The sequence below is a fragment of the Stegodyphus dumicola genome, chromosome 9 (assembly GCF_044657685.1).
Source record: "Stegodyphus dumicola isolate Sdum_Otavi_A_Nest chromosome 9, ASM4465768v1".
NCBI classification, from domain to species: Eukaryota; Metazoa; Arthropoda; class Arachnida; order Araneae; family Eresidae; genus Stegodyphus; species Stegodyphus dumicola.
The window spans coordinates 2,540,337-2,555,892 of NC_140776.1; the positions used below are offsets into that span (position 1 = coordinate 2,540,337).

The window sequence follows — 15,556 nt, forward strand, 5'->3', positions numbered from 1 at the left end:
AAGTTAATAGACAGAGCGACGCTGTCACATCTGGATTCCATTTCCGGTGTTTTAATTTTTGTTTGTTGTTGATTCATCGCGAGGTTACCGACATTCTTTGCTTGGCGTGTTTTAGAATCCGCGTATGTTTTCTTTGAGTTTTGGCGCGGTTCATTTCTTTGTTTCGATTTTAGATGATAACACTCTGATCTAAAATGGTTATTTTTATGACAATATGAGCAAAACTTTTCTCTCTTTGTCTTGTTTTGAAATGAGGCTTTAAATGCCTTTGAATCTGATGAGTTATTTTCAACTCTCTTGTTAAATTCGTCAATTAATTTCCCTTTTAAGAATTCTGGATTCAGTTCCGATTCTGCTCTGGCTTCAAGAGCCGTAATGAGCGTATCGTAAGAACTAGGCATTGAACAAAGCAAAAGTGCCGAAACGTGTTCGTCTTTTATATTCTCACCTATTGATTTGAGTTTATCGACTAACTCCAGTAATGTATTTATATGTGTTTGATTATTTCCGTCTTCTTCAAGCTTCAAACTGTAAAGCTTTCGCAAAAGAAATAGTTTACTTGAAAGATTAGACCTTTCATGTACCTGCCTGAGTTTTTCCCAGGTGGCTTTAGCAGTAGTTTCATGTTTAATGTGAATTATTTGGCTGTCTTCGATAAATAAATTTATCATCGCACGACATTGCCGATCCCGTTTACTCCATTGTTCTGTAATGGGGCTAGGAGGTACATCTTCGATTACATCGTAAAGATCCTTTATTAGTAGCATTTGCATTTTGAATTTCCATGTTGAGTAATTGCTGGAATTCAGTTTTGCAATTTGCATTTGACTTGAATTCAACATTTTTGTATCGTCGAAAAGATTTATTTTCGGTTTTAATATGAAACTACAGATTAGCTTTTACAGTATTTTTTTCTTTAGTATTTAATTAGCTATGATCTTTTCATCAGGACTCATAATCTTTTGTTGTAAAACATTTTTATAGCCTCGAAATTTCACAACAAATTAATAAAATTAGAGATCAAAATGATTCTTCTTACCATATATCCAGCGCAGCATCAAGCGAGATCATACCTAATTAACTTGTAATCCAAAATAGGTGTAGATGGAAATTGTAATATCACAAAACACATTCTTTATTAATACATGAAAAATAGATAAAAATTCGTTAGTTTTCCAAATACATATTGAAAAAGGAGTTATATTATAGAGAGTCACTGTCCTTTCCTGAAGGAGTGTGAAAAGTAAGTGTAAAGAATAAGTGTGTTACACAATTAAATTCTTTTTCAGGGTTTCCAGTTCATACAGTTTATCGCGCTATTGGCGACAGTCCATCACTATTTGCATACTAACATTATAAACATGCTAATTAATATTTCATCTGTAGTGTCATAGAATCTCTACAGAACAAAAGTGACATGAACTGATGTGAGTAATGTCGTAAGAAACTAAAACTAAATCAAATCAGAATTAAAAAGCCATGTTACATAATTACTAAATTATAGTACACACATTCAAACGACGAGTGTTTTCGAAGAATTTATTTTATGAAATTTAGAAAAGCTTTCTTTATATCCAGTTTAAATACAGGCTTTCTAAGTAACAGTTATTCATGCAAAATGCGGTTCTTTAGTTTAAAAATAATACATTCTTCTTTAACTTCGGATCTGCTCAATTCGTAATACATCAAACGGAGACACTTAAATTGCATTTTTAGGAAGTTCAACCTTATTTGCTTTGTTTTTTCACAGTTTTTAAGATTTTGTTTTTGTTTTCCCACTTTCAGCTCAATTCCAAAGTATTTTCATTACTAAAATGATCAAAGCTATATATTAAACGCAACAGTGATAATAGGAAGATTTAAAACACGTTTAGCTGCCTGGGATATAAAAAAGGCTGGGAATAAAAAAAATAAAAGCTGTTGAAAAGATTTCCCTTTTAGTTTATTTCATTATTTCATTTTAAAAAGAGGTTTGGGTAATCCCTCATGTCTCATACCGATCTCTTCAAATTTAAATTGAAAATAAAGTGAGACTTTAGTGTTCATAAAATTCCCTTTTACTTATGTATTATTTATTTTCTGGCATAGTAGATGCCTTATACCCATGAAATACTTTAGTATCATTATTGTTATACATGTTAATATAATAATTTATAGTTCAGACGGATTGGACTAGGTGAAATGAATTGAACCTCGCTTTTGCTTTGTTGAAATAATATCTTGAAGTGCTTGAAATTTATATTTTAATATTCCTGTTTTTATGTCTATAATGGAAGTTAATTTTATTTTTTGAATTATGCTTTGCATATTCCGAAACAATATTGTACATTGCATAGAATTTGTATAAGTTATTATTTACCTCACTCATGGAGTTTGTATGTTCAAAGTTGTATCGCCGATTTTGAAGATATATCCTAATACACTATTAAGCTCAAATTTTACACAAGCAGTGGTTATTTATGATAACATAATGTGGTGAAGGTGTCTGTATGGTGAAGGATTTTGTCCACTTTCGATTAAGATATTTTTTTAATTAATATTGAAAGGGTTTTTTGCTCATGGCTTTATTTAACAATCTAAAATACTGGCGCAAAATAAATATAAACAAAAATCTCAGAATGTTACTCTTTAGGGTGTCAGATAGAGTGGAGAAAATTCCTTTTAATGAAATTTATATGAAATTATTCGTTAAAGCAATCGATGTTATTTAACCTAATTTCTGATTTTTTGGAGAATTTTTAATTATTTCACATCCATTACCTTAAAATTTTAACATCTAAAATATATCTAAATAAAATGTGCTGCGCCTAATTTTAATTGTGTGGCTATAATCGGTTAAAAAATGGCTATGTGACTGAGATTGACCAATGAAATTCAAGTGAGGCGTGGTAGCATCAGAAAATGACTTTTAATTAATAATTAGGGTTAGGAGTTAAATAAGAAAGTTATTATCAATAAAGAGGGCGCTAATTTGGATGATGCGTGAACGAAGTTCAGGTTTCTTTGGGCGCCTGGGTAAGAAACCCTCATCCCAGTCGAATACGTAGATCTGTTTCCGAACATTGTCGATCGTGAAGTGAAAAATAGAAGTGATAAGCTTTGAAGTAAGGCATAAGTTTCCTTTTCATGTATGTTGTAGAAGAGTCTTGAGATACAATTCGAGTCTGGGAAGTAGAATAAGCAATATGGCAACGGGAACGTCAAGTTAGGATGATTACTATCGGAGAGTGTCGATCGGAGAAACGCGCATGCAGCCGTGGTGGCGGATGAAGGCTGAATGAGTTGAAGTCAGGAAAGCATCGAAGTTGACCAGGAGAAGAGCGTTGATTGGGGTGCGTTTTAATTTGGATGAGGAGATTAGTGAACGTGAAGATGAGGGGGAAAAAAGAGAGAATGCTGATGAAAACTTGTAAAAGTCTGTATGGTAATGCAGGAAAGACATCAGAGTAATGCGGAGGTGATTCTCAAGCATGTGCGACATAAAAGAAAACTTATGCGACGGTCTGTACTGTGTTCTTGTCACGATGTATGTAACGCGAAGAAATACCAAATTTATGACACCAAATGTTGTGATCATTCGAAATTCTCTTGGAGACTGTTTGTTTAATGAAGCAAGGAAGTAAAAGGGTGCATGAACATCGATATTCCAGATTTAGAGGTTTAGAATATCAGGCTCCGTCTTGTGCGACGAAAATTTAGAGCTTTTGGCAGACTCTCTTGCTGTTATATCGTAACGCCAGCTCCGCCAGATATTATTGCGGCTTTAGCCATTTTGCTAGCCATATTAATTGTGCGCCACTAATTATTTGAGTCAGCTTAAATGGACCACTTTGCGTAGTCTCCTATTACGTTACTTGAATTTAAACTTCAACTTATTTTAAATATCCTGATATTGCGGAGTTTTTGTTTGTAAGCACAAAGATGTATGTTAAATTTTGAAAAATTAATAAAAGGGTTATTTTAATCTTTTTAGGACTTTATCATCTTCACTCATTAAACAATTATAATTCAGACTGAAACCATTATTCGCTTGTCAGTCTAAAACTTTTACTCAATTAAACACCTGTAAAGTAGAAATTAGTATGTACAATGATGAACATAGCCTGCATATAAGTACACACACTAGCCGGGTACTTAACAGCTCATATTGCCTTTGCAAATTCCATTTTCAAATCATTATTAAAGGATATGGTGCGCAATTGTGCTTCTAATAAACAAAAAAAATTTCTTGGTAATGAATAAATATATGAAAAGTTTAAAAACATTCGTTATTCTAATAACACATTTTATTATCATATTATATAATCAAATAAAATGAGTTCACGGAAAGCATCAGTAAAATATTTTTACATTTTATTATTTCTTTTCAAATTATTTTATTCACTTTTCCAGTTCCTCCAAACCTCATAAAACAAGTGCATTTTAATAAATCACCCATTGATTTGAATTGCAAACAAATGGCCTCTCACTACCAAGAATTTAATTATTTTTTTGGTCGTAAGCTTTTTATTCACTTGCGAAAGAATTTCTAAGCATTCGCGATAAAATGGATATATATTCAATGATAATATGAAGTCATTCGCTATCAAGAAAATAACAACTAAAGGTGGATTACTAAACAAAAGGGGATCATTGAATTTTCCATTAGCAAAACTGCAATAACTGTACGAAAAAAGGTAGTTTCCCTATTGTATCCGTAGTAGTATTTGCAGTAAATACAACAGCGAAAGAATTTCATTCATTTCTTTATCTTATTTCCACTTTTACCGCAGTATCATTTCCAGGCACTTTACTCAATTAACCATGATGTGTAAAGATAGTAATTAAATAAATTGATATCTAATACGCATTATGAAGCAGATTTGATTACACAAAATGAGTTACAGTGCCTAAATTTATAGACCTGATATGTAACTTAATACGGTATCATTCAGAATAACTAATAATAATAATTCATATTTTAAGTCCAAATGGGCGTTAGCCCAGAAAGGCTATTAGTCTCAAAACGGCATTCTACGTAGAATCGATTTAAATGACAGAATCACTTTTTAAATTTCTGTCACCAAATATTATCGCTCTGTATTACATTTAAAGAAATTAAATAATGAAGAACGTGCATAAATAAATGCATGTTTCTCGCACTGTGAAAAATCAACGGTGTGAAACTGTGAAACTAGAAAGAAACTGTGAAAAAGTAACAATACCTCCACCCGAACATGGGCAAGGGCCGACTTTGGAATTTGTTTTATTGCCTATTTCATATTTTCTAAAACTTCAAAGAATTTTTGATTAAGAAATTGAACAATTTCAAAGCGAGCAGTGGCAACACTATAGGAAATAAAAAGCTTTTATCTCCAGCTCGCGAGACCGTCTAACGGGAATTCTAAAGATATGCTACTTTCAAGTATTTTTAACCCAATGTGGTGTTAGTCCACATGCTTTCGACAGGTATATGTATCTGCAAATGAGAAAGATGTCCGTTTGGGCTTAATATAAAATCTGAAGCTTTCAGATTTCTTATTGTATTGTGTCTTGAAAATTTATTTCAGTAATTATGAATTTAATAGTAAAAATTTAAAAACCTGCTTAACCTGCTTAATATCAAAACCAATATAATACTATAATCACATCGCTATAATCTACAATGTAAGCAGTTGCTAATCCTTTATTTGTACACAAGTACAAAAATACAAATAAACAACAATAAGTGAGAAATATGTTACCTGAGAATTTACAAGACATTCTTACCCGATTAGTTTATGTTCAGGAGCTATTCGACATCTGACAGAACGGCTGGTCTTACATTCTCCTGTCTCGTTATCAGGCGGGAGAAGGTTGACATATGGCGGTTCCTTTAAAAATGTAATTTTAAGATTGAATTTTTCAGGGACTCCAGGAGGCGGAACGGGACTGTTTCCAGGCCAGACGATGTCTTTAATATCCAGTTTGTTATCCTCCCACAGACCAATCTAATAACACAAGTGAAATAAATTATTAAAATAGCGGTACTTCTGAAATGTTGATGTCAGAATGCTATATTTTATTGCCAAATAAAATATAGTTTAGAGTAAACTACTATTTATCATATGGGTACTACGAAATATACGTTTAACAAAACTTTTGCGGAAATTTATTGCGGTAAAGTATTTTAATTTTTTAAACCTTTATATTTACTTAAACGATAGCGACTGAATTTAATGTAGATCCTTAAGAGATTTACTTTAAATATGAAAATTCTATATCTTAAAAGTTTAGTATATTAAAAACTAATATTTTTCATCTGCTTTTTTATATTAAGGAAAAAGAATAGTGATGGCGGAATGCTAAATTTCACTGAACTTCACTGTTCATGTCTCTACAGTGGCGCCTGAACTAAAAGGGTGTTGGATGATAAACCTACTCACCTAGGATTTGGCGATTGGGTCTCCTAAAAAAACCCAGTCGCCTTTTAAAAGGGGGAGCATATAAGGTATTTCTCCCGCCTTCCTAGCGTGCCTTCGTGGTGTAGGGGTTTTGAACGCTGGGCGCGTATTCCAGAGGTCAGCGGTTCGATTCCCGGCGAAGGCGTTGCTAATTTTTCATCTTGCCTGCTTCCAAAAATACCTAATGTCTTTACAACTGTACAGCAGTCAGTAGTATGTACACTGCGAAAAAAATATAGACAGTTCTACCCAAAAAAATAATAGACAGTTCTATATCTCCTGTTCTACTGGGCCAATTGTCGAAATTCAAATTGCGTTTTTCATGTCTCGAAAGCGCAACTTAGGATTTATATCAGATTTATATAGAGCATCATTCTACTAGCATAGGTATTTTGAGAAAAAAACGGAATTTTTCTGAAATGACATGCCAATGTTTCTTCCATATATAGATTCTAAGACTCAAATTATGCCTAAATATTAAAATTTGTAAAACTCGGTGAGAAAGTTACGGAGCAATTCACAAATTTATCTTAGCATATTTTTTCAGTTTTCGCCAAGAATAATTTACCTGGCGAAATAATTTTAACAACGTGCATAAGCCGCATTTTTCGTTATTATCACTTAAAAAAAAAAAAAAAAAAAAAAAAAAAAAGATGCCAAATTTCAAAACGCTCCATATATAAATTCACGTGCATCTAAGAAAACTTTGAATAAAAAACTCAAATATTTTGCAGGTGGGCCAAGAAATGTATCTCTTTTAAGATGATGTTAGAAATTTTATAGGTTATAATAAAAAATTTTGCAAAAAGTTTTCAAAAAGTATCTAAAAATATAAATTTAAAAACTAAATCATAAAAAGTGCGCGAATTATATTTGGATTAAGCCTAAATTTCGAAATTAAGATTAAGGATGTAAAATTTTGAGAGCTAATTTTTTAAAAATTATTCGCGCGATTTTTACAAAATTGGCAGTTTGGCATAATTTGAGATGTAGAATCAAAATATGGAAAAATTGGCATGTTATTTCAGAAAAAGTCAGATTTTCTGTCAAAATACCTATATTAGAATAATGTTATATATAAATATAATACATATCTCAAGTCGCACTTTCGAGACATGAAAAACTCTAGTTGAATTTCTCCAATCGGCTGAGTAGAACGGGAGGTATAGAACTGTCCCATGTGAGAAAAAATATTGATTCCGGAACAAAAGTCTGACTCATATGTGAATTTTAATTTCGACTGATTCCCCTTTTATATTTGGTTCAAGTTTAATCGTTTTCTATGCGAATTCATTAAGAGCAGTGCTTTTAATTTTCACAGAAAAATTTTTAAGAGAAATTTGAAATTTTCATTGCTTATTCATGTATACCACGAAATCCACATATAAATACATGAAGTTATTTATCGAAGAAAATACGTAGATTTTATTTTCTCCTATATATGCTTAACAGGAAAAACACAAAACATAGTACTAGCTTTTATCTAAGTTTATACTGTGGGAGAAAAATGAACGTGTAAAAGCTGAGTGTAACTTTACAATTAATTGAAGATTTAATGCCATTCCTATAGGTATGTTTTGTAAATAAAATGAGGGCAAGATGTCATAAACTAACAATATTTCTTATTTTTCATTGTGTAATATTGCAAGGAATAATTCCCAAAACATCGATCATTAAGTAGTTACTTACGGCACATCGCCATGAATTTCTTTAAAATCTTTCAATTTAAAAGAAGTTTTCAATAAAATTTCGGAAAGCTGAAAGGGAATTGGTTTGAAAGTTTCAAACAGTCGTCTGACAGACTTCAAAAAGACATCCCTCGCCTTTGGCAAATAAACCTCGCATATTTTGCCTCAATCAGTTCCCCTTATTGATCTTACCTACTCTCTAATTATAAGCAAACACGCACTCTTGAGACGCTTCAAGGAGCTAAATGCTTTTCCAATCAATAAGAAATCTGAAAGCAGCGGATTTCATTTTACAAGCATTTGTCAGTTACATGAAATTGTATTTCGAATAACTGAACTATTTAGTTTATTTACATACAATTTCAAGTATATATTTATCAAGATCTTTATGAGCATGGACTGGGAGCTTTATCTCCTAAAGTAATCAAAATCAGAACAAGAAGAGTTAGGAAGGGGGAAGGAACTTTGCAAAAGGTAGGCGAAACTAGGTATTGTGCATTGAATTAAATTTCATCAGAAATTTCAGTTTAAATTTTATCTGAGAACTAGCTTTTGATTTAATTATCTAATAAATAGTTTCATAGTCCTTCTGATAGTTATATATAGACGGTAGTTATAATTAAAGTTACCCAATTTAGAACTACGAAGATCTCGCTGTGGTAGACCTATTTCGTAGAAACTTAATATAGTATATGTTATATGGACTATGAGAAAAAGAAATAATGCAATTAAAGTTAATAGCTTAAATTACTACCGACAAATGCCGATTTTTGCAATGTAGAAAAGACGATATGCAACTTTGGGGGCGCTTTATAAAGCTAGTAGTCAATGTCGTAAAATCCTTCTTCACCATGACTTTAAAGAAGAAACATCCAGTTTTACTGATCAATGTTGTATTATCGGAAAATTAGTAATTTTTCTACTGCAGTGCGAAAATATCGACGTTTCAAAGGCTTACAAAAATTTCTCATGTCCAGTCAGGATCTGAAAAGAATAATTACTAAATTTGAGGAGTTTGTTAAATTGTGTGTACGGCGAGGAAGAAAACGGAAACAGATTTCCAGTGAAATTGTGGCAACTAACCCAATGGACCAGCTGTAACAATAATTCAAGCATCTAACCAAGTGAGTCAGCTGTTCCGTCGATGGCGAAAAGAGAGTGAAATTGTGGAATAAATCATTCTTGTCAAGAGTAAAAGAGCATTAGATACCCAATATTTCTCAATGAGTGCTCGAGCGGTGTTACGTGATTTGTCGACAGTACAAAAGTTCTGCAATTCATTGTAAAATGACATTCATGTAAAATTAAAGCTGCGCAAGAGCTGCATCCTGCAGACCGAGACAAACTCATTGATATTGCTAGCCATCTTTTGGCCAGAATAGCTGTTGACAATGCATGGGCCTTGAACGTTTTTAGTAAGACGAGTCACATATAACCTTAGACAGAGCAGTTAATGCTCAAAACTGTCGCATATGGGGGTACTGCAAGTCCTGATACTGTGCATCAATTCTCTCTGTATCCTGATTACATTACTGTATTGTGTGGTTTTCCTGCTGATTTCATTCTTCTCCCTTTTTCTCAGAGGATAACATTCCTCAAAGCTCTCAAAGGTGTTCTGTCATGGATGTCCGTTACTGCGAACCTCTTCAGCAGCAAGTCATTCCAGGTCTTAGAGACTACTTTCTTTATGCAAGAGGGTGCACCACCTCCCATTGTCGGAATTTTTTCCCCTTTTAGAGATGACTGTGTAATTTCGAGAAGTTTTCTGACTGCCTGAGCTCTTTATTTTCGGACTTAAGTCTCTGTGACTTCTGGTTATGGGATTCCTGAAACATCGTGTCGATGGGGTAAGCATATAGATTATGCCTGAACTGAAAGCAAGCATAAGATGTCATGTTGTTGCAATTGATAGAGAAACTGTTTTTGAACACGCTATAACATGCTTTTAACATGTGATTAACGCAAATGAAATGCACATTGAGCAAATGCTGGGATTAAATGAAGTTTTGTGTTTCCAATTTATATATTTTGTTCTTAATGCGTCCCTTTTCACCTGGTGAGCAAAATTTGAACTTTTATTTTTATTTATATACTGTATTCCTTTCTTCGGGGTATATATAACGTATATACCAAGATTCAATGAAATAGTTCCATCAAAACGGGCTCTACTTAGATATAAACAGGGTAGCATCAATTATAACTACAGTTATTTTAGCTAAGAAAGAACACGCAGACAAGCACCAGGTCTAATCTAAAAACAATTAATTTAATCTTTCAAGAACAAAGTATAAAGGATATGCTGTCCAACAGAACAACGTTAAAAATTGTATAAAGCAGCTAACTTTTTTAATTAGAAATACAAGTATTTTTAATTAATTTCATTTGGTGGTCAGGATTTATATCTTACCTGTTCTTCCTGAAATAAACTTCGAAATTTGCTATTCAGTCAACAGATTTTTCTAGAGTAAAAGCTTATTACCAGTCCTTCTTTCTGTATCTATTCAAAGAACATTATATCTATCTCTAGTAAATCTTCGAGAAACTAAATGTGACATTTTTAAGCAGCAGCGCTATTGTTCATCTTAACATTTCGTCGAATTTGATTAGAAGATCACGTTGTCCTAATACAATACAATACAATCTTAATGTAAATAACTCACTACAGGTAAAAAGTTGTTACCATGTTGCTGGTGTTGTTTCAAATGGCCGGTCGCATGCAACTTAAAGCCTTCATCTGAAAGTGACAATAACTTTCGAACATTTAGCGCTATCATCATCGAGAACGTTGCCCAAGGTATTTCCCAGTGACTACTATGAATGTGACTACTGTGAATAACACAAGTTACTACTATAAATGTGCAGAAATTACACAGGATCTCTGCAAATATGTGAACAGCACATATGAGGTACATTAATATACCCAATTCATATTGTTTAGTATAATGTATTAATAACTTTTTATCTCCAAGTTACCGCTGATCTCTAGAGTAATCATTCGCTGTAAACTCAGAATCACAATGCATAAAAAATTGCTAAAATCCTCATTGAGTACCGTCAAAGTCTTGACAGGATTCTGTTTAATAACCACAGGTCACAAATACCCATCTTCGGAAGTAACTTTAAAAATTCTGTTGCAAATTTTAATATTCCGTAGAGAGTTTTGGCTGAGCCAGGCGACAATAGGATGCCCCACCAGCTGAGTACAAATGCTGCTAGTCATATAAAAGACGGTATAGAAACTCAGCTGGTGCTAAGTAAGTAAGGTATTTCACAGGAAGCCACCAATTTTACCCCTACGATAAAGTAGTTCTCCCCCAATTTTGATGGGAAATACCCCGAGGAAAGGACGGATCAGAGATGATTTGAGGAATTTTTCGAGATGATTTGAGGCCTACTCTCATACTACGCAATCACAATACACTTACAAACATGCAAAAATTTTCCAGTATTCGAACGCTAGCCAAATGTTATGGTAGTGAGCCAAGTTAACTACTATACCAATCGAGGACGCAATTTAAGATCATAAACATACTGTACGTTATTTATTTTCCTTTTGTTTAATTTGTAGTTTTAGCACCTAAACCTCTCAGGGAATCGAACCTCGGCCAAATGATACGACAGCCAGGCGATCTGACCATTATACCGATCAGAAGTGCAGCTTAAATCATAAACTACTTATTTTACTTATATAGTTTTAAAAAAAATCGTCATTTTAACTTTCCCGATTTTGCTAATGCACAAGAAGTTTAAATATTTTGTTATCTTTCATTATTTAATAAATCGATACCCATTAGAATGAAGCTCATTTTTTCATGAAAGCAATATAGCTTTGACAATGAAAATATTAGCATTTTATCCAAAAAAAGTATCTTTAAATTCCTTTGACGGCGTTACCAGGCTTCCCTTAGTAAGCACAAAGACTGAATCAATATTTTTAAGAACTTTATCAGGGCTCAGTTTAAATTTTCTTTGAAAGAGAAGCTGACGTCGCAGAGGAAATTGAAATCGATATCAACAAAAGAGAAGAAAAAATAAAATGCTGTTTTTGGAGCAAATACTGAAACATTTAACATTTAAAAAGTGATGATTTGGGTCCTTCATTAACAGAACTATACACTGCTGTTAACAACAAAAGTTATATCTCTTTCATTGACCTCCAGTTAATTGCTACGGGGATTAATGATTGTGAATCAAAAGTGCACTTAAGAGAAAAATCATTTTATCGGTTTTAAACGAGAGAAACGTAAACACCAGAGGAAATATTCTGAAAGAAGTAAGCTTTCTGAATTTATTTCCATAATAATTGCTAGTTAGTTTAAATGATTACATATTTTAAAATACAAAGTTCACAAAAGCACTTTTTTGCGAAAGTAAAACGTCCCCGTGAAACCATTCCCTAGAGAAATGACATAAGGCGGAGAAGTTTATTTGCATGGGATTAAAGTTTAGATTGTTGTCAGACATACAGAATGTTCTCATATTATATCGTGTAACGTAAACCTAAAACAATAACTAAATGCAAACACTTCAAATATTTATTTTATCTAAACGAAAAGTTTAAATTACATTCGTAGCTACATTACCAATAAGAATACTGAAATGTTCTCCTGGTAATTTAAAATTGCCTTGCTTCATTCTAAAAGATGATTACATACATGCATTTTCATTCTTGGTTCATCTAAAAGCTAGTTTTTCTTCTCCCTTTTGTTTTAATATTTTTTCCACTAAAACATTTATATTTATTTGGAAAATCACTTGTAGAGACATTAGGTATTTTGGAAGCAGGAGATGTAAAAAATGAGCAACATCTTAGCCAGGAATCGAAACACGGACCTCTGCAATACGCGTCCAGTAGGCAGACCATTACAACACAAAGGCACGCTAAGAAGGTGGGAGTAATACCTTATATACTCCCAATTTTAAAGGGCGACTGGGGTTTAAGGGACCCAATCGTCAAATCCTGTGTGTGGAGAATCATCATCCACCACCCTTCCAGTTCGGACGCCACTGTAGAGATATTAGGTATTTTTTTAAAGCAGGAAAGATGAAAAATGAGCAACGCCTTCGCCCGGAATCGAACCACGGACCTCTGGAATACGCGCCCAACGTGCAGACCACCACATCCCGAAGGCACGCTAGGAAGGCAGGAGAAATACCTTATACACTTACTTCGTAAATCAATTGGTTACACGTTTGTGTATATAATTAAAGTATTGCGATTCCCCCACATGTCTGACATGATGTCTCAGTTTAGTGGCTTAATGTGTAAATGCAATCAACTTACATTTCTATCCCGTGATGACCAACAGGTAAGTACAATAAAATGCCGGCGTGTAAATTCAACAATACTTTTTACCAAATTGTGTTTTTAATTGTTTTAATTTTATTTGGTGTTTTATGTTGACGTATCCAAATGATCAGAAGGTTGTTGATGCTTGTTCCTTGATCTATTGCACCAAGATATTTTACTGTACATTTATTTACAATTTATTTACAAGTCGTATGCCACCAGGCATGTTTACAAGCGTTATGCCTCCCGGCATGTACATGATAGACATATTCTGCCACCTGGCATGTGAATTGATACATCATATTAGTTTTCTGCCACCTGACAGAGACGATGCAATTACCTCAATTAGCGGTAATACGCCCGACATTTTGGCGTGTCCGCTTCCCTTACGTTCTGTAACGCAACTAACTTTTTGTGCGGTGCGCCCTCTGGGCACAAATCACCGAGGAGGCCAAAACATCCTCCCCCCCGATGAATTACATTCATCTTAATACAATCTTCAATATATGCAAACAAGTAAATGAAAAATATAGAAACTGAAAACATACAAAAACCTTCAAAAAGTATAAAATTACATATCACACTTACCAATCTTCTAGCAAAACATCTTATATCTTACTATATTGAAACGTTAACTATGAGGGTTAAACGAGAACAAACATATTCAATATAAACCAAACACTTAAGTTAATGTTCTTCAACTGGTAAAAGACACAGTTTGGTAATAGGACGTTTAATGTCCCCGTGCACAGTTTTTAGTCTAACCACTCGGACATTATTGTCTCTTCCAGGAAACACTTCTATTACTCGCCCGAGTTTCCAACGTAATGAAGGCATATTATCTTCTTTAATGAGAACCAAGTCATTTAGACGAATATTTCTGCTAGGCTGTCTCCATTCGCTACGCTGCTGTAGTTGGCACAGGTACTCTTTAGACCACCGTTTCCAAAACCCTTGGAACATCTGCTGTGTTAGTTGCCATCTTTGCAATGGAGACACTCGTACTTCGGTTAAATCTTGTTCCGGAACAGCTGTTAAAGAAGTCCCTATAATAAAGTGTCCAGGAGTCAAAGCTGTCAAATCATTGGGATCACTGGAGACCGGTGTTATTGGCCTCGAATTTAAGCATGCTTCAATTTGTGCAATTAGAGTTAGAAACTCTTCATAAGTCAAAATTTGAGTTCCAACACATTTCTTTAGATGCAGCTTCATAGATCTAACAGCTGCCTCCCATATACCACCATGTTGTGGAGCAGCAGGCGGGTTGAATATCCACCTTATGTTTTCATTTGCTAACCACCTTTGAAATTCTGAAGCCTTCCGTAACTCATAGGCGGTAAGCATACCAGATTGCATTTCACGAGCGGATTTACAGTTGTTCACGAAGCGCAGAACATAAGCCATTATTCCCAGTATTTTGTTTAAATTTCCGTACAGTTCAAGATTTAGTAACGGTTCTGTAGATTCCACAAGTGTTTTCAAAGTAACACATTTTCGTTCTTCACTAACGTTTTGCAAGTCAGCTTCGGTATTCATTTCGTTTATGTGATGTCGAATATCTACTTCTGAAAGCCAGGGTGGCCCAGAAAACCAATCACTATCATTAATTAGAACTTCAGCATCCATGCCCCTCGTAAGTTTATCAGCAGGGTTTGTCTTCCCACTGCAAAAGTACCAGTTGTTTAAAATTGTTTTCTCTTTGATTTCTACCACACGATTTCTAACAAATTGTTTCCACTCGTTGGCAGATCCCTTGATCCAGTGAATGCAAATTTGGGAATCAGTCCAGTAAAATATATTTCCCTTATCCAACTGCGGAAATATCGATTGCAAATACGAACCTAATCTTGCAGAAATTAATGTTCTCAAAAGTTCAAGCCTAGGGAGTGTTACCCTTTTTAATGGAGCCAAACGGGATTTCGACACTATGAAACTTGTTTTACATTTATTTTTCTTCTTAAATCTAAAATATGCTACGGCACCATAACACTTGGGACTGGCATCAGAAAATATGTGAACTTCTATTAATTTCCAACACATATCACTGAAGTACTGTCTGGGAATTTCGAAAAACTTTATTTTTTCAACTTCTTTTAACCATTCCTGAAATATGAATTCTGTATCAAGGGGAACACTTTCGTCCCATTGAATACCCT

The 15,556-nt window shown here is 33.8% G+C and overlaps 1 protein-coding gene across 1 annotated transcript in view; it reads right to left on the reverse strand.

Moving 5' to 3' along the window:
• Positions 1–15,556, reverse strand: part of LOC118188465 (glutamate receptor ionotropic, NMDA 2B-like) — a 755,448-nt gene that overhangs the window by 94,157 nt on the left and 645,735 nt on the right. Inside the window, exon 11 of the mRNA XM_085823172.1 lies at positions 5,749–5,969. Within this exon, the coding sequence (XP_085679298.1) occupies positions 5,749–5,969 (221 nt within the window). The remainder of the gene's footprint in view (positions 1–5,748; positions 5,970–15,556) is intronic.